Raw genomic sequence first — 18,172 nt, 5'->3', positions numbered from 1 at the left:
ATGACTCCGTGCAGCTGTCCGTTTTGATCTACCTGTATGCTGTAGTTGTGTCCTCCCTTCAGGCCTTCTATGACAGCAGTCATGGTATTTTGTTCTCTTTCGGTGATGTTGAGGCTGACGTTTTTAACCAGCTTATCCCTTTCAAATATGTACACAAAGTAGGCAGTTATGTTTCCATTGGGCTCGTCTGGAGGGGTAAAAGTCACTTTCACCCGGGTCACTTCCTCCGGGATAATGGATATAACCACATTCTTGGGAGGGTCTTTGGGTTCTGGGAACAGAATAAAAATCATCTACGTTTGAAATTGGTGTTCCTCTTTCAATAGTAGCAGGTGCATCATGATGATCCACATACGTTCTTCCAGAGTTTGATATTCAATTGGCCCGATTGCTTTCCCATCCCTGGCAGCATGCTGCAGGGGACCAGTGAATGCCGTGACGGTCACGAAGTAACGAGTGAAAGCGGTCAAATTGGTCACAACAATCGTCCTCAGCTCTTCCGGAGCTCTGATTGTGGAGATGCTCACATTGGGACCATCCACCTGGTAGAACGTATAAAAATACCAACATGTGAGTGGCGTTTCACATCATATTTTCTGCACGTCGTCAGCAATGAAACTCTGTGACCTGTACGAGATACGAAGTCGGCCCTGAGAGAATGGCTGGGGCCTCCCACGCAATGCGAAATCCGCTGGAGCTGGCAGTCACATTCAGGCCACGTGGAGGTGCATCAGGGCCTAAGAGAGAGGGGGATGATAAAAGTACGTTAATAGGTCAAAGCCTAGAAAAGAAGAAATGAGAAAGAATCAAGATGCCATATTTCTTAGAGAATTGCACATTGCACATTGAGGGTTACTGAAATTATCTCTGTCCAAGAAACCTCTCCTGTTTGTTTCATAGTCAATAAAAACTAAATGTGGTCTTAGGGTTATGACTCACATCAAGACACTGCCACCACTTCTCTGACTGCACAAAGGAGTCAAATTATCACCATAATATTCTTACTTCCAGCGAGGGTACGGACATAAGTCCAACGTGTATATTCTCCAACTCCAGCATTGGTCACTGCAGCCACTTTGAAGCGATAATATCTGTATTTGGCCAGCGACTGGACCGTGACAGTGCGGTTTGCGTTAGCGCCATCTGAAGCATTCAATGACGACGTGACTTCCAAGTCCACGCAGTCAGGGCTCAGTTTCTCCTCTTGTGCAAGATGTGCGGTGGCATTTCCACTGGGTTCACAAACAGTCGAAAGCAGCTGGGCTACAACATGGAACTCTTTCAGCACGCCTGGGATGTAGAGAGGCGGGGCCCAGTGAAGTGTCACACTGTTAGCGGTGGTATGAGTGATGGTGAGTGAGCGTGGGGCCGCCGGGACTGTTGAAGTCAACGCAGAGGGCTGAAGTTAGCACTTCGTCTGCATTACTGCACCTTAAAAGCAAATCAATACACAGGAAACTACCTGATTCAGACAGAGTGGAAGCGGTACAGTTTGCGAGGTCTCCGGGTCCGGCGGAGTTGACGGCAGCCACAGTGAGGCTGTACTCCTGATCTGGAGACAGCCCACTCACTGTGTACTCTGCTGTGTCAGTACTGTGAACGTAGGACTGCCCCTCTACCTCCAACTGAACCTCATAAAAGCGAATCTGCCCATTAGGGTGGTCTGGAAGATCCCAGGACAGCTGAATGGAGTCCCAGCTCACACCTGAGCAAGTCAGGTTCCCCACAGCATCAGACACTGCAGGCACATGTGTAACACTTGTGTAAGCACATGATCTCATCTGCCATTAGTCTGTGTATTTAGGCACAATAGCTCTCACACACATTTCGGATCGAAGACTTATTGGTATCACTTTAGTGCAATACCAGAATGTGTTTCAGATAGTAGATAACGAGGAGGAAATGTATAAGTCTCACTTTTATTCAACAGAATAAGTTACAATTAACACGCTTGATATAGTTTATCGCAATATTCAATCATTGTACAGGTGCATCTATACAATACTCTTCTGTGTAAACCGGTTTTGCAGCTTTTTGGACATTTTGCACCTAATGCGATGACCTCCAAACTCGCGCGCCCCCGCACGTGTGCGTGTGTGGAGTGTTTACTTACCAGACTCACTAGTGGTGAAGGTGACAGGACTACTGAACTGACTCCCGTGGCCCACTCTTGTGTAACTGTAAACGCTGATCTCATAGGAGCTGTGAGGCCTGAAGCCTGAGAGATACTCCATGGTTGATGGTCCAGAGGAATTCTAAATTTGCAGACACATACATAAAAAAGGCAGATGATTAAATCATCCAATCTAGATTACAGGAGCGTGCTGATATAGTGAGACGTAAGTGCTGGTTGGCATCTGGAGTGTGAAATTAGAGCCATGATTTGTGAGACTGTGACTCCAGAGTGTGGTCGTGTGTGTGTGTGTGTTATTGTTAGTATAGAATAGCTTTCAGAGTGTGAAATTAACTGTACCCTGTGTGTGACGGTGTGTGTTATGAGGTCCTGGATTCTGAAGCCGTACTGTATCACAACTCCATTGGGCTCCAGAGGAGGCTCCCAGCTCAGCCACACAGAGACTGCTGAGTGGTTGTATATTGTCAGGTTACGGGGAGGGGACATGGGGACTGAAACACACAGTAAAGTGCATAGATAAGAGAAGTAATTAATAATCTCATTTTTAGAGGAACCACTTTCAATCTAACCTCCTTCATCTGTATGCAATTGCAGCAGCAAGTAAGGCCCCGACCCTTTACGAGTTGCGGCTGTGATACTCAGGTTGTAAGCTGTATACGGATGTAGGTTGGTCAGGATGGATGAGGTTGTGGACGTGTGGCTCGTATTTGAGCCCCCGGGGCCAAACAAAGTGAGGAGAAACTCTATTATTTCCCCGTTTGCCTCGAGGGGGCGCTGCCACACCACCTCGATGGAAGATGAAGAAAGATTTCTGGTGGACACCAGCAGTGGAGCAGAACTTGGAACTGATAGGAAACACACAGGTCTCTTAACAAAAAATACAAACTATCCTCCCTACATGTCCCCATGTGGATAAACTCACTGTCGTCATCAGTCCTCAGGTACATGATGCGGGTGTGATTGTTGGCGGGGCCCGCACCGGTGGCTGGAGTGACAGTTAGCACGTACGGGAAAAACTTCCTCAGTTTCGTAAACAGAAACACAGTGTCTGTTGTGGTGTGCTTGGTGGTCTTGTTGACTACCGGAGCCCCTTGGTTGGATACATCTGGTGGGATCCCGGCCTCCTGTAATGTCAGCAGGTAATAGGGGCGGCCGTTTGGCTCCAGGGGAGGGTCCCAGCTCACAATGATGGCGGTTGAGCTGAAGATCTGAGCAGTCAGGTTTCGGACAGAGTCATTCGGCACTGAGGAGAGAGATGAAGCGACTGGTATTATTGTTGTTGTCTGCCACTGTAGAACAAAAGCTGCACACATTCGCTTTGCACTGAGGCATGAATTAAGGTCATAGATAAATGATGTACCCACAATGAAAATGTACAGTACATTAGACATTAACATCACTTTCAACATCTGTCATCATCTTTGGCAGTGTGGCTGTAATTAACAAAGTTACCAACAGCAAATCACCTAGAATAAGGCAGGATATTACTACAGCAACAGAGAGGCACTGCAGAACTAGAAAGCACAGTAAACTGACGCAAGACATAAAACAAAATAGCACACTGAGAATCCTGGGAAATACTCATCCTGTTCCAAAAATAAGGCATGGTACACAGAGGAGAGAAGAGGGGCATGAAGAGGAAAGGCAAGACAAAACCCGAGAGATCCACAAGATGAATAAGTGGATGCAGCGGGCCAGGTGTGTATTGGGGTCTGAGCCCAGGGGAGCAAGCCCCTGCTGGGCTTGGCTGTACGGGAGAAACAAGGCGGCCGGGAGCTTCAACGCCTGTGCTGCGAGTGCAGTAACTGAAGCACAGGCAGAGATACAGAGTCAGTGTGAGCAGCAATCATTCAGAGACAGAGAATAAATTCAAAAAAGGAACATGTTTTGTCTTTTAGAGGGATGGTCTGCACCTTTTTTCCCCAAATCACATAAAAACTAAGAGATCCAGCACACCTCATCTTAGTGAGGGCACCGAAAAATTTGCGTCCAAGTTTCGGGTATCCATGGTGATAGTGTTTTCGTTTTAGAACAACTTCAAACCAAAGTAGGTCTTTGTTTTATTTTTCTCTTTCATGAAAGACTTTTCTTGCCAACTTTCGTCATGTTTAATGAAAGGAAAGACAAACTGGCTGTCTCCATGACACAAAGTCATAGGCAGACTAAAAAAAATAGAGCCAGTTTGTTGATGGGCTGTTATCTCCTTTAACAAAACACAGTGAAAGTTTTCAGTCGCAGAGTTTTTATGTCATTTTTTTTCCCTTTGGAAATTGAAGAGTTGTGAAAAAAGTGTGCAGACCTGCCTTCGTGGAGACTCTAAAGCTTTATGTTTACCCTTACTTTTTGTTTCACTCGATTTTTATTCTTTTCCAAAACTTTATGGATAAATGTATAGTTATTGTGTGTATGTGTGTGTGTGTCTGCGTGACTGACCGTATTCAGGTAAGAACACAGTTTGGGGTTCACTCTGGACTCCACCATCCCCCTGTGCAGTGCTGGAGGTCATCCAGACTGTGTAGTTTGTGCCTCCAATCAACCCAGACACAGTGTGGGTGTAAGTTGAATCGGGAGAGGAAAGGTTTGCTAGTTCTGTAACGGGGACTCTCTGTGGGAGAAGAAAATGCGCATCAATTTCATTTATCACGCTGAAGCAGATAGTCGAGCAGACAATCTTGTGTCAATCTTTTCTCATTTATTGTGTGTGCGGTCAGCACGCGAATACTCTAATTCAATCCATCTTCTACTGCTTTCCCTTTAATGGTGCCACAGGGGTCAATGAAAAGTTAATTTTTCATATTCAACAGTGCTGTTGGACCCATTTAAATCAAATCCTGACTTTCTTCAAGCTCACTTCTAGAAATATCCTTCACTGAGTCACACAGAGCACAGTCATACCTACTCGTACAGGGAACAGTGTGGCTCAGAAGGGGTACTTATCCTAATTGGAGCCCCGATTAGGATAAGTATTTACTGACATTAGTAAAATAAATATTTTTTGTAATCTCTAACAAACATTACAGAACAAGCAAAATCAAAAGTGTATTATATTAGGAAAAAAGCATGGGTGTCCAGCTTCTATTTCCTAAAAACGTGATCCTATAAATGCTGACCTGTGGGGAATATGTTAATCCTAATTTGGTAAAATCTTCACATGGCCAGGGAGATAGCACAGGCAGGTCTTGAATAATGTGTTGTAGTGCATTGTCGGGCTCGCACTTTCAGCCTGTTCTACATGAGGTATTTTGACATCAACGTGGTAAAAAACTACTTTCTGCATTTTAAACCCATTAGGAGCAGCGGGCAGGGTGTGCGAAGGAAAACACATAAACGCCGGAAGAATATGAACACCGCTACAGCTGCAAGTCACTGAAAACCATTAAGCTAAACAGCTCTCTCTCTCCCCCTCTCCCAGTCTCTCTCTGCTAAATGGAACATTATGTTTAGCAGCTTGACACTAACTGTTGCTTTCAGCTTTTTTAATGTTGTGCAGGTAGCACAGCATGCATGTCCATTTTAACTTGCTGCTGCTTGAAAAAAAAAGAGAGCAGCAAAAGTACACCAAATCACAGAATGAGTAGATCAGTAAAAAAAAAAAAAAAGAGCAAAAAGGCCAGTGGTTTGAGCTGCATCTTCTGTTCATCACTTTAGCTCTGTTCGTTGCACAAGTCCCACCTGCCCAGTCACACTGTTGTTGTCGGAGTAGTAAACAGTGTAGTGAATGATGATTCCATTTGGTTCAGCAGGCGGATGCCAAAATAAGGTGATGGAGGAAGCAGTCGCATTTGCAATGGTCACATTCTGTGGGGGGTCAAACGGTTCTGCCGGCACATAAATATGAAACCATTAAAAAAAACCTATGAAAGAAAGCCAAAGATATTTAAGTATTTATAAGCTACCTGTGTGTGCAGTGGTGAAGCTGATATAGATCAAAACTCCACCATCACCCAGTCTGGTCCAGCTGGAGACTGAAGCATTGTAAGGACTCTCTGAGTCCACATTTATTATTACTGACGTCCCTGTTACATTCTGCAACAGCTCAGTCGACTCATTCCTAACAGAGTGGAAACATAGACCTCAAATCTATTTTTAAAAACACAAAATGACAGATAAAAGCAGATTCCCAAACTCACCAAACTCTGACAATGTAATAGAGGATGTGTGAATTGGCTTCAAGTGGCGGTTGCCATGACAACTCCACCTCATAGTCTGATAACTTCCTGGCATGTAGGAACTGAGGAGGTGTGTCTGGAGCTGATACGGTGGAAAACAGCATAGGACAATGGGAGTGCAGCCATTTGAAATGGAATTGCAATAGCGAGCATTTTCACTGGATAAATTTGAACCTCGGGAAATGAAGACGTGACAGGAAGAAAGAGAACGTGACATGAAAACCATGATTATTTCTGATGACTGCTGTCGACGGTCCTGACGGAAGATGTGCCATTAAAATACCTGTGAATGTGACATAAGTAACTGATGGGCAGAGCCCTAATGAGGCAGAGAAGATAACAGGAACAGCCAGATGTAATCAAACGCCTCCTCGAACCCCTGCTGGAAATTAAACAAAGCCCCTTCTACCCTTTCCCCTCAATCATCCGCCTCACCATCCTCCAAGGTAGTGATGTTGAGTGGCTCGCTGCTGTAGTTTCCAGGGCCAACGCGTGTGTGAGCTTGCACTGCGACACGGTAGTGCGCGTACTTCCTCAGATGTGTGATGTGGATGTAGTTTGTTTGAGATGTAAGATTCAGGTAGTGGCTGGAATTCCAAAGCTCCAGGCTGTAGTGAGAGATGATCCCATTAGGAAACAAAGGAGGCTCCCAGGTCACATTCACCTCGCTGGGACTGACAGACTCAAACTTCAGGTCATACGGAGGACTGCCTGGAACTGTATAGAGGACATAACATGTTCTCCTTGGTATTTAAGCTTTAATATATGTGGATATAAGCGCCTTTGTGTCCATGAACTCACCGCCCTCTCCAGAAAGCAGGTATAATGTGTCAGACGTTTGGTTGCCATGGCCATACCGCGTGAACACCCTCACTGAGACATTGTAATAGGAGAATGGCCTCAAGTTGGTGAGAGTAATTCTGTTAGATGAGGTGTTTGCCATCGCTGAGAAGGACTCGTTCTCATACAGGACCTCGTAATGTTGGATCACCCCATTGGCTTTCTCTGGCGGAGACCAAGACAATGTGGCGGTAAAGGGGCTGATGTCCTCCACAGTGAGGTCCTCAGGTGGTGAGTCAGGCTCTGAGGTTGGGATGCACAAGGAAAATACCAAACACACTGGAAGTCAAGATGCAGATTATTTATAGTGATGAATACAATAGTGGGACAGGTTCCAGCACCCTCCCTGTGACCCCAAAAGGGACAAAGCAATCCCTTCACCGAAAGCAATCCCTTCCCTTCAAATGAATAAAGTACACCTTCTTAAATACTGCACTAAAATACACTTTTATTCTCTATTTTCTTTTTATGTGCTTTATGAACTTTCTTCTGAAGTAACAGCATTTATGGACCTTTCAAGCAGGAGTTAAGGTCAAAATTTGAATTGAACATTTTTGAATGTAGCACCCACCATCCTCTAATGTGAAGACGAAGATATCATCCTCCTCAGACAGAGAGCTCTCTCCCACTGCTGTCGAAGCAGCTACACGTAACTTGTAGCCTGTGTATTTGTCCAGATCTATAAAAGAGTGCACACCACATTTAACTGGCTTGAATTCGCAGGGAATCACCTGTGCAGCAAACACGATTACTTGACCTGTGATCAGTATGCTGGTTGAGTTTGTCATCCACTTCAAGGCCTGATTACTTTTCAGATTGAGACCGTAGACGGTGTAATGGGTGATCCGTCCATTAGGATAGAGCGGGGGGACCCAGGCGACGAGGATGGAGGTGGAGCTGATGTTTTGATAGGAAACATCCAGCACTGAGCTAGGAACTAAACACAATTCCAGGCATAAGAGGACATATGGATTATTTTAAAAGGTGTCACTCCTCACATGACATCTGATCGCTCACCCTGCTCTCTCGTCTTCTCAGTGATATCTTTGGCTGGACCTTCTCCCACGACCGTGGAAGCAGTCACCCTGAACGTGTACTCGGTGAAGGGATTCAGCTCTGACACCAGATAGGACAGCGTCTCGGCCAACACATCCAACACCTCCTCTCTCACTGTGACACCTCCAACTTACATGGACACAGAATGATCAATACAGCATTTACACTGGAGAGGTTAATATCTCTAACTTCAGCTACACAAGGTGGTGTTAGCGGTTAGTTCTCCCCCACCTGTGTTACCAGAAACTGCTGCGCTGCGTGTTGAAAAGTGCCCTGCAATTGATGCGCCATGCGTGGATGAGAGGTGGTGGCCTGGGGTCAGGGCCAAACTGGGAGAAAGCGAGGATTCGCCCCCACTTTGCGACTGTCTGGTCAGCCAGGGTGGAAGAGTAGTTGCCGGCAAAGAAGTGGGAGAAAAGACAGCGGTCCCAGAGACTGCAGGGTCAGCAGACTGAAAGTTTGTGCTGTGCGAAGCGGAAGAGTAATCGGTGGTGGATGCAGGGAGATGTGAGATGGTGGAATTGAACGTCAGCTGGGACTTGGTGTTAGCCAGCTGATCACTGCTGTCAGTGGAACTGGAAGCAGTCACACTACTGGGCAACGCATGATCAGAACGAGTGGCCGTGAAGGTCAGAGGTGATGTCACCAGACTGAGCTCCGCAGTTCTCTTACGTCTGTTATGAACGCCAGCAGGGATCATCTCATCTTCATTCAAACTGGTTGTGTTCTAAAAGAAGAACAAATCAAATTTGCATTCTGATGGAAGTTTTCATTTAAATAAAGCAGCAGGTCCTTGAGGCAATGTGTCGCTAAATAGCATTCAAACTACATTTGGAGACGTTTTGATTATAGTCTTGAATTGTTATTCCCCACAGAGGAGTCCCATAAAAAAGACAGCAAAATCATCTTTATTTATGACTTTATGGATGAGTTCAGACTGATGAGGAAGGCAAACTCGAATCGACAGCTATAAAGTGCTGATATTAATGTGTGAAGCGCTTTGACATTTGACGTACCACGTCTGCAGTGAGGGTGATGTCCTGCAGCAGGACATCATCGACCAGAACCTGGAGTCTGTACCGGGTGATCAGGCCATTGGGCTTGGCGGGACTTCTCCAACTCACACGGATTGATACAGAATCCTCGGCTTCAGCTCGTAAGTCCTGCACTACACTGGGTGCTGCTCAAAAGCGCCACCACAAATTCACCAACAAATTCACATTTTTGAGCTTCCATTCTAGTTCTTTCATCCATCCATCCATCCATCCATCCATCCATCCATCCATCCATCCACCCACCCACCCACCCACCCACCCACCCATCTATCTATCTATCTATCCATCTATCTATCTATCTATCTATCTATCTATCTATCTATCTATCTATCTATCTATCTATCTATCTATCTATCTATCTATCTATCTATCTATCTATCTATCTATCTATCTATCTATCTATCTATCTATCTATCTAAGCCCTGATGCGGACATTATATAATAGAGACATCAGGAGAGGAGAGGTGCCAGGACACCTTCAGAGCACTGCCAGGGTACCTTTGTGCAAGGTATCGAACCCCTAAATGCTCACATGTGTGGGTGGTAAAGAGTAATACAGCATTTATATTAAATATGCATCAGTGTAGTGTGTTGGCATCACCTTCTGCAGGTGTAATGACTTCAGCCTGCACTGACGGGCCCACTTCTCCGGCAGCTTTGGCTCGCACCTCCAGCGTGTACCTGGTGTAAGGAGTCAATCCAGCAAAGGTAAACTGCATGTCTCCTGTGCTGTTTTCATACAAATACCCTGCCAGGGAGAAAGAACAGGAAGAAGCAATATGAGCTTTTTCCCCCCTGATTCCACATCATTGTTTTACAGCAAATGTTTTCCCAAACCTGTTGGACCATAAAGGTACAGCATGTAGGAGAATTTCCCTGTGATTATGTTGGGAGAGCTCCAGGACACAGAGATGAGTCGGGATGTCATATTCAATATTTCAAAGTTTTGTGGGGGGTCTTCTGGGGCTATAAGCATACAGAAAGATGAATTTTTAAATACACCCTTCAATTCCTGACATGACATCCCCATCAGAAGTGTTTATTAGGCATTGTATCATTTCCAAGTTAGTTGACAAATCATTAGTCGTAATTAATAATCAACAATTTGACATTTGCATTTTACCAAAGTGCAACAGAAGATGCAACAAATAGCGTGTAAATATAACATCTATAACCCTAACCATGTATACAGTGGTATAAATAAAGGCTGGTTTCCTTTTTTCCAAACCTGATTCTGGCATGCGGACCATGGTAGAGGCTATTTGACCCTCTCCGTCAGAGGTGAAGGCAGACACTTCGAATAAATAGGCGGTATAAGGCCGTAGCTGATCGACTCCCACTGATATGGGCACGCTCCAGGAGGCCGCAGAGGGCACAGCAGAGAGAGTTATGGGTGGAGATGATGCTGTAATCTCCAAAGGGCTGAGAGTTGCTTTGGACAAAATATCAGCAGCGTCCTAGACAATATATAGAATATTAGCCAGATGAAAACACAGAGGACAATCGTATGCAAATGCGCAGACAATTGTGTGCAGTGTACATTGCAGTGAGGCAACGCTACGGTCATGATGTCCTCTGCGTTGACCTCCAGCGTGCGGACAGTCTGCCCCGTACGAGCGTGTTTCGCCTTTACGGCAAACTTTGTGATGAGCCCATTTATGCGGCGTGGAAGGAACCAGGTAACCACAACAAAGGAGTGGTTCTGGGCAAATGCTGTCAAGTTGGTCACGAGGCCAGGGGCTGAAAGGAGTGTGTGTTTATACGAAATCACAGGGAGATGTATGCAAATATAATGACCGATGTGTTCACGCATACCCACCAGACTCAGCTGTCTTTATATACAAGGATTTACTGAAGGCTCCAACTCCAGCAGAAGATATAGCCGCTACCTACAGAAGAGAAAGATGGATGGACGAAAAAATCTTTTTCAAAGGAAAATAACGTTTCATTTCATATCCACTGAACAAATCAATAAAGATCAAATTGCATATACAATAAAGTCTACTGAGTGTGGGTAAATACCGGTAAATGTACCACAATATTAAAGAATCTACTGAGATTCCTTCGCCTCATGCTGAGCAGCGGAAGATTGAATTGATGACTTTGGAAGTTGATTGTAGTTTAAGGTCCGAAGTTGAATTCCTATGTTTTCATCTAAATGAATGAACCTTAATCCTCAAACGTTCTTTCTGTTTTCCGGGAAACACATTTATTACAAGAGGTAAAGGGAAAACTCCAAAAACTCCAATCTTAACGAGGATCAGAGTACGTTAACTATTGTAGCATTATCTAAGTAGTATCTGTTTCTTTGCTCTTACTTGAATATAAGTTTGTAACATGAGCCAAAGGAGCTCCCTCTCACGGTCTCCACTATAGTATGCATAGTGATGCATGTGAGTGTGTTTGTATGAAGGTCATTGTGGGTCAGTGGATTCTGAAAACTATTAAACATGATCACATTCAAGCTCAGTGACAACAGACAGTAGAAAGATCCATAGATCTGTTTACATGATTAATAATGCAACCGGGATCAATTACCACTATTCAACCAGTTTAAGGGAACAGTCTGATGACCTCATCCACGTGATGATTCACTGCACCACATATATTCATACATTTCTGTTTGTGGAAGTATATCTATATTACTTAAAAGGTTTATTGAAAAAACTGTCTAAATAAAAGATTAAATGAATTTTGAATCCTACCTCAATGTGGTATGTAGAACCTGGGGTGAAGTCAGTCAGCAGCGTCTCTGGTATGTCCAGGTACTTTGTAACCTCCGTGAAGGTGGAATCGGGGTAAGGACACACCTCTTTGTACCTACAGGAATGAAGTTCATATTTTGGGTCATGGCTTCATATTTTGGGTCATTTGAAACTATTGAGGATATCTCTTAGACCCAGTAGATATTGCTTCATCCTATATTTATGTTTTCATGATGCAACAAAATGCAGCAAGCTTTCCTCCTTAAGATACGAGCAACCAAGAGATAAATGAAAATTACCTGATGACATAGCCGTCAACATTGTTGGAATCAGGTGGCATGGTCCAGGACAGCAGAATACCGTTGGAGCCCACCGCTTCTCCTTCAAGGGCTGAAGGTGCACCAGGTACTGCCATGCACAAGCAGTGTGAGTATAGAAAAGTGTGTGAAGGAGGAAAGTTATAAAGGAGAAACTAGTTCACGTCCATTTAATTTTCACTATGCTAAACATGCTGTGAAAATATCTGATTGTGTGTCCACGTGTGTGTCTCTTGTTGCTGTTGTTGTTGTTGTTGAGGACCAAAATCCACATTGTACTCACAAAGTGAGGAAAATTTTGGGAAGTGAGGACATTTTGGTTGGTCCTCGGAACTCTGCAAAGGACTGAGGTTTAAGACATGGTTTTAAGGTTGAGGTTGGAATTGGGTTTAGGTCAAGATTAGGGGTTAGTTGGCATGATTGGAGTAAGGGGATAGGGAATGTATTATATGTATAAAAGTCCTCACAAAGATAGTACTACAAGAATGCGTGTGTGTCTTTGTGTGTGTATGTGTTTTTTAGGATAAACTCTGATGAATAAAGCCTCACATAGAAGTAGCATTTCACTGACATTCACTACAGGCCTATTCATTCTGTGGTTCAAAAGCTCAGCTTAAGTTACCTTAAAGGAATTAAACAGGGAAGAGAATATACCACACACACACACACACACACACACACACACACACACACACACACACACACACAACACACACACACACACACTCACTCACTCAAACTCAAAGAAAAACACAACACTCTCTCTGTCGCTCTCTCTCTCTCCCTCTCTCTGTGATTCTCACCACTCTCGTTAGTATTGATCATGCGACTGACTCCAGGACTGATGTTGGAGGACGAGGCAGAGGCGGCGCCAACCGTCACTGCGTACTGTGTACCTGGACTGACATTCACGACATCGGCCTGAGATAGGAAGGAAACGCCATGTAAAAAACAAAACAATGCACAGGACAGTAACACCCATTGAGTGCTGTTCTTCAGTAGCATGATAAAATGTGTGTACATGTCACACACCTAATTAGCTTTTACATATTTTTCTGGCATCATGGGCGACAGTATAATAACAAGATAATATTGTGTTTATGTTGTGTTAGCATTCCCATTAAACTCCCTACAGAAAAGTCATTAAATCATTCTTCATTAACTGCATCCTAATTGTCTAATTGACACCCAGACTTTTTTATTCAGACAGAATGCTGTCCTCGCTGATGATATCAGCTTAACTATATGGGATGCCACAAAGCTCTGCACTAGATCCCCTAGTTTAACATTTTAGCATCTCTGTCCCATAACAATTATTGGATGGTTTTAAATACAGTGAATTTATATATAGGTGGTGTAACTTTGCGTCACACTGCATTTCAAATGTCTCTTGAGAATTTTGTCTTATCAACGAAGACAAATTTTATTATTGGTCTATCATCAAGATCCCGTGTCAAATTTCCCAAACACACCTGCTCTAAACCTGAACTTAAGGCCTTTATTCTAATTGAAGCTTTGCAAACATTACTAAATGATGTTTTGATGATGTTTAATGACTGTTGCAAATGCTTCCATTAATTTTGATTGCGTTGTGCTGTGCTGTAGACAAATGATGGCGGCATTTCCATGGACGACACCTTCTCTTTTTTTGTTGCTTTGAAACAACTTTAAATGGCTGCACTGTAACATTAGAATATTTAAGAGCAATAATTAATCAAACTGCTCAAGTATAGATAGCATAATACAGGGAATGAGCGATTGTCTTTACCTGTAAGTCAGTGATGTGCACGTTTGAGATTTTTGGCTGCCTCTAAATATAAGTACATCAGCCAAAATGAGCGTTCTTACCTGTGAGTGTCCTAAGCAGAATGAAAGTAGCACGAGTGAGATTAAAGCCATGCTGTGTAAGGTTAGCTTTTGTTTGGACAGAGCAAGTCGGAGGCCCAGGCCACGGAGCTGCCTCCACTGTTAGTGCGCGGTCCTCAGCAGGGGTCTGCAGGTAATCCACTACACAAGAACGGAGCTACTCCAAATCTACATGCTGGTTAGTGGCATCAACAAAGGTCACAAGGTTAGTCGTCCAAGCAAGTCTCAAAATAGTCCAAATTGTTTGTGAGTGGTCAAGGGAAGGACAGCTGCTTCTTTGATTAGCACCAGGCTAATATTTTCCCTCTGCTCTAGATCCTTCTCTCTAGGGAGAGCTGCTTAAGCAAATGAATGATTCAGAGTTGAGCTCACAAGGCCAACTTAATAAATAATGAGATCCATTACCCAAGTCAGTGCTCTATGTGTGGTGTGTAAGGTTACATTTTTTGGGGGGTATCTGACACCTGGCAATCAGGAAGGCCCTGAATGGGGTGGAGCTTTGAATGTCTGCGATACCCATTTTGTCACATTATGTATTTTAACTCATCCATAAAGTTGTATAAAACCAAGTTTTCTTGTAATAACATTGTACAGACTGAACATATTTAAACTGTATCAACTTATTGACATGCGTGCAAAGTAAATTTGAGGTAGGGTGTCAAGAATATAGTCTGTTTGTGTACCTGAATATATCCGTCGTGTGCAGGATGCACTATTACTTTTCCTTTGTTTGGCTGCAGGTTTACCCAGTAGTGATCCACACACCCCTTCGCCTGTTCCCATCGCAGTGAGAATGCACGTGCTGACACATTCAAAATATGCATGCCTTGCACGCTGGCTGGCACTGAAGACAGGGGAGGGCAGGTGGGAATTAACAGGAAGAGGACATTTAATTAAGTGGCCATGAGGGAAGGGGACAATAACCTTGTATCCTTTGAGCATCAACTACCTGTGCTGAACCTTAGAGAGGCAGCACTTCCAGCTGTCCCTCCTCTCACTCTCTCAACGCTCACGTTATAGGTGCAGCCTTCTACCAGTCCAGTCACCACGGCAACTCGCTCTTTCTTTGGTATGACGAGTGTGTTGGTAACTGAGGTGTTTGTTACAGTGACTCTGTGGAAGTCAAACTCTCCATAAGCACTGTCCCAGGAAACGGAGAATGATGAAGAGGTCACGTCTGCCAAGCGTAGGGGGCATAATCCTGATGGCTCTGCAACAAGATTACAGGCAGCCTTCAGATACAAAAAGATTTTTGCCTCAACCATTTTTTCATCAAAGCGTCTCTCACTTGTGCTGAACTCTCTGTGTATTGCCCGACTTGCGTCTAATCCCAGCACACTCTGAACGCTGACACAGTAGTCTGACCCCGGGATCAAATCCGTGATCTCATAACTTGTACCCTGGACAAGCTGCTCGACCCACAGTCTCCGGTCCGCAGAGAGCAGACCGAAAACAATCTAAGGGGAAACGGAAGAAATTAAATTTCAAGGCCACCACAGATGCTACATTCTCAACTATATTGAACAAAGCGGCTCGTTCATGTCTGTGAGTGTGTGTTTGTACTGGGCGTGCACGTGATGCGCTTGGTCATTCTGTCTGGCTGGGACTCCACAGAGGTCATACAACTTTAAAGAGATGGAAACCAAATCCCAACAACGGTTTCTGAGATGTGGGGTGTGCACTCAAGTGTGCATGAAACCCGGTGGCCTCACCTGTCCTTTCATTTCTGAGTTATTCAATTTATGACAAAATATGAAGCATCCATGAATGTCTCTAAATTACTATTAGAATTCCTGTATTAACACGTTCGGAGCTGCGTAGATCGTGTCTCACCTTGTACCCCTTCACTCCTCCTGGTGGCGGTCTCCAGGTGACAAACACAGATGTGACGACCTGCCCTGAAAGAACCACTTCCTGCGGCACCTCTGGAACTACATGACAAACAGGTATTAATATTATGATGGGATTGTTTTGAGCCACCAACCCTGTATGACAGAAACTAAGCCGAGACTGGAGCAGCTGAAAAATCATGTTTCCCTTTATCAGTGATGTCTGTTGTCAAGGATATCTATTATCTATGCGCACATGTGACTCACAGTACATATTCAACGTACTAGTATGGAGGATAATGTCAGAAGGTTTACTACGTTTTTCCCCGCTGATGCTGATCACTTTAATTGTATATTGGCTTCCAGGGGCAAGGCCTTCAAAACTGTAATTTCTGTGAACACACAGACACAGACACAGGTGCACACACACACACATTTTAAGTATTCTTCAGAGCAATTCTTATAAAATGGAATAAAGGTAGGACAGACCGACCTGTGCCCCTCCTGAGAAATGATCAGCTCCTCACTGGATGTTGCATTTGTGATTGACAAGATAAATCCGCTCACCACACCCCTGATCATATTCCAAGCAATACATATGGATGATGTGGTTTTATTGAGAAGAGACACCTCCACTGGGCTGGGAGCTGAAATTATGCAGTAAAGAATGAAAGTTTGAAAGTTTGTGTGTGTGTATAGTGGGGGTGGGGGTGTGGGGGGGTGGGGGGGTTGGTATACCGGCGGTGATGTTAATGGTTACTGGGTAACTGTCTGTGAAGGACTCCTTCTCTGTTCGTAGTACAAAATGGAAGCGTGTCCCTGGGATCAGACTAGAAAACACTGCATTCTGACTGGACACCTTCTGCACCTGGAAAACACCAAATACACAAAAGTCACGTGTGTCCTCATCACAAATATTACCGACGCAATAACCTTTCATTAGGTTTACTAGAGTTCATCTTTACTTCATAATGCAAAGGTTGGGGTTGATTTAATTTGATTTCTGATTAAAATTTTAGATGCAGCACTCCACCTGCAAAGCTATAAAAAGGTAATGGAGGTTGTTCATTTCAAAATTAAAGGTTAAGTAGATGGGATCGACCACAAAATGCAAAGAGCAGATTTCATAAGAACCCAAAACTTAAATGTCCTGAACAACCTATTATAGAAATTTTATTTAAAAAAATGCCCTTAATATCACTCATGTAAACACAAATGAGTTGTAATTAGATATTATTTAAGAACACTAAAGCACTATTCTAGATTTGTTAGATTTACCCTGTGTGGCTGCTCACAGTTGAGGCACATGACTTCATAACCATGAGAATCTCCTTGTGCTGGATCCCAAAGCAGCTCTATGGATGAGTCCGTGACCACACCTTCTCTGACCTGGTTAGGAGGAGCCAGACCTGAAAATGCAATCCAAACAATATACATCCACATCCTCAAATTTCAAATCACTGCAAATATGTGTTGTGTGCACTTTTACATCCATTGTATGTGCAGTCACCTGTTTTAATGCGCGTGGTGTAGTATGGTGGACCAGTCTGCTGGTGGCTGGTGCTGTACACCCCAAGCTGGTATTCTGACCCCGGACTGAGATTTTGGAGGGTTAAGACATGGACACCAGCGGGAAGGGGGTACCAGTCACACAGGTAGCCACATGATCCCTTGCACACCTTATTACACGCTACGGGACACATGCAGACTTTGACCCCATCAATCACACTGAGCTGGGGACGCTGGACGTGCAGCTGTGCAGAATTTGTCCCCACCGACAGAGGTACGGCTACTTGAATGGGCAGCGGATCTACAGAGGCAGAAAACAGACAGGATGTGTGAAAACTCAGAGCCCAGGGCGCGCACCCAGATTGTTTGGATTACCTGTGGTGTGGGTGATACTGGTGGGTTTGCTCCTGTCATTTCCCTTCAGTAAGATTACGCCGAGTTCATAAGTCTGTCCTGGTGTAAATCTGCCAAGATCAACACACGTGGACTCGTTTACCCAGCGTATCCTGGGACTGGATTGATTTATCCGCAGAGTAGTCGGGGCAGAGTAAATTGGTGGGCGCGATGTGATATCATAACCATCAGGTGGGTCGTCGAGTGGAGTGGTCCAACAGAAGGTTAGATTTCCCCTTGTGCTCAAACCCACCAGACCACCAGGAGCCCTCAACTCTGACAACAACCAAGAAAACACA

General features: G+C 44.3%; 2 protein-coding genes across 4 annotated transcripts in view; both read right to left on the bottom strand.

Moving 5' to 3' along the window:
• The window catches only part of ptprq (protein tyrosine phosphatase receptor type Q), a 29,373-nt gene that overhangs the window by 7,638 nt on the left and 3,563 nt on the right, over positions 1-18,172 (bottom strand). For 2 of the 3 annotated variants that reach the window (XM_057051510.1, XM_057051511.1), the window contains exons 9-42: positions 17,856-18,149; positions 17,482-17,781; positions 17,250-17,380; positions 16,710-16,839; positions 16,465-16,618; positions 16,257-16,363; positions 15,976-16,073; positions 15,431-15,599; positions 15,092-15,352; positions 14,826-14,986; positions 13,080-13,197; positions 12,259-12,367; positions 11,960-12,074; positions 11,074-11,143; positions 10,795-10,994; positions 10,483-10,711; positions 10,092-10,220; positions 9,856-10,002; positions 9,216-9,379; positions 8,431-8,926; positions 8,161-8,328; positions 7,901-8,080; positions 7,715-7,822; positions 7,105-7,386; positions 6,739-7,020; positions 3,057-3,377; positions 2,704-2,979; positions 2,474-2,625; positions 2,114-2,255; positions 1,463-1,738; positions 1,006-1,377; positions 628-737; positions 356-542; positions 33-271 (exon numbers count right to left, since the gene is read on the bottom strand). In XM_057051510.1, coding sequence (XP_056907490.1) covers positions 33-271; positions 356-542; positions 628-737; positions 1,006-1,377; positions 1,463-1,738; positions 2,114-2,255; positions 2,474-2,625; positions 2,704-2,979; positions 3,057-3,377; positions 6,739-7,020; positions 7,105-7,386; positions 7,715-7,822; positions 7,901-8,080; positions 8,161-8,328; positions 8,431-8,926; positions 9,216-9,379; positions 9,856-10,002; positions 10,092-10,220; positions 10,483-10,711; positions 10,795-10,994; positions 11,074-11,143; positions 11,960-12,074; positions 12,259-12,367; positions 13,080-13,197; positions 14,826-14,986; positions 15,092-15,352; positions 15,431-15,599; positions 15,976-16,073; positions 16,257-16,363; positions 16,465-16,618; positions 16,710-16,839; positions 17,250-17,380; positions 17,482-17,781; positions 17,856-18,149 — 6,677 coding nt within the window. The remainder of the gene's footprint in view (positions 1-32; positions 272-355; positions 543-627; positions 738-1,005; positions 1,378-1,462; positions 1,739-2,113; positions 2,256-2,473; positions 2,626-2,703; positions 2,980-3,056; positions 3,378-6,738; positions 7,021-7,104; positions 7,387-7,714; positions 7,823-7,900; positions 8,081-8,160; positions 8,329-8,430; positions 8,927-9,215; positions 9,380-9,855; positions 10,003-10,091; positions 10,221-10,482; positions 10,712-10,794; positions 10,995-11,073; positions 11,144-11,959; positions 12,075-12,258; positions 12,368-13,079; positions 13,198-14,825; positions 14,987-15,091; positions 15,353-15,430; positions 15,600-15,975; positions 16,074-16,256; positions 16,364-16,464; positions 16,619-16,709; positions 16,840-17,249; positions 17,381-17,481; positions 17,782-17,855; positions 18,150-18,172) is intronic. The other variant, XM_057051512.1, reaches the window with a different exon arrangement.
• Positions 3,302-6,732, bottom strand: LOC130536002 (phosphatidylinositol phosphatase PTPRQ-like). Its single transcript, XM_057051556.1, has 5 exons — positions 6,265-6,732; positions 6,031-6,185; positions 5,807-5,952; positions 4,568-4,739; positions 3,302-3,939 (listed from the first exon to the last, which is right to left on the bottom strand). Exons 1-5 carry the CDS (start codon positions 6,405-6,407, stop codon positions 3,716-3,718), a joined length of 840 nt encoding a protein of 279 aa, XP_056907536.1. The 5' UTR covers positions 6,408-6,732; the 3' UTR covers positions 3,302-3,715.

The sequence above is a fragment of the Takifugu flavidus genome, chromosome 13 (assembly GCF_003711565.1).
Source record: "Takifugu flavidus isolate HTHZ2018 chromosome 13, ASM371156v2, whole genome shotgun sequence".
Classification (NCBI taxonomy): domain Eukaryota; kingdom Metazoa; phylum Chordata; class Actinopteri; order Tetraodontiformes; family Tetraodontidae; genus Takifugu; species Takifugu flavidus.
The sequence above is the reverse complement of the archived record's forward strand: the minus strand, read 5'-3'. Positions and strand labels throughout refer to the sequence as shown.

Bases quoted from the DNA above. Each gene is read 5' to 3' on its own strand.
- LOC130536002 (XM_057051556.1), bottom strand. From the start codon at position 6,407: ATGCTGTTTTCCACCGTATCAGCTCCAGACACACCTCCTCAGTTCCTA. The intron at 5,953-6,030 runs GTAGCTTATAAA...ATGTGCCGGCAG, and splicing joins CTTCACCACTGCACACACAG to AACCGTTTGACCCCCCACAG. The intron at 3,940-4,567 runs GTCAGTCACGCA...CCTGTGCTTCAG, and splicing joins TGTGTTCTTACCTGAATACG to TTACTGCACTCGCAGCACAG.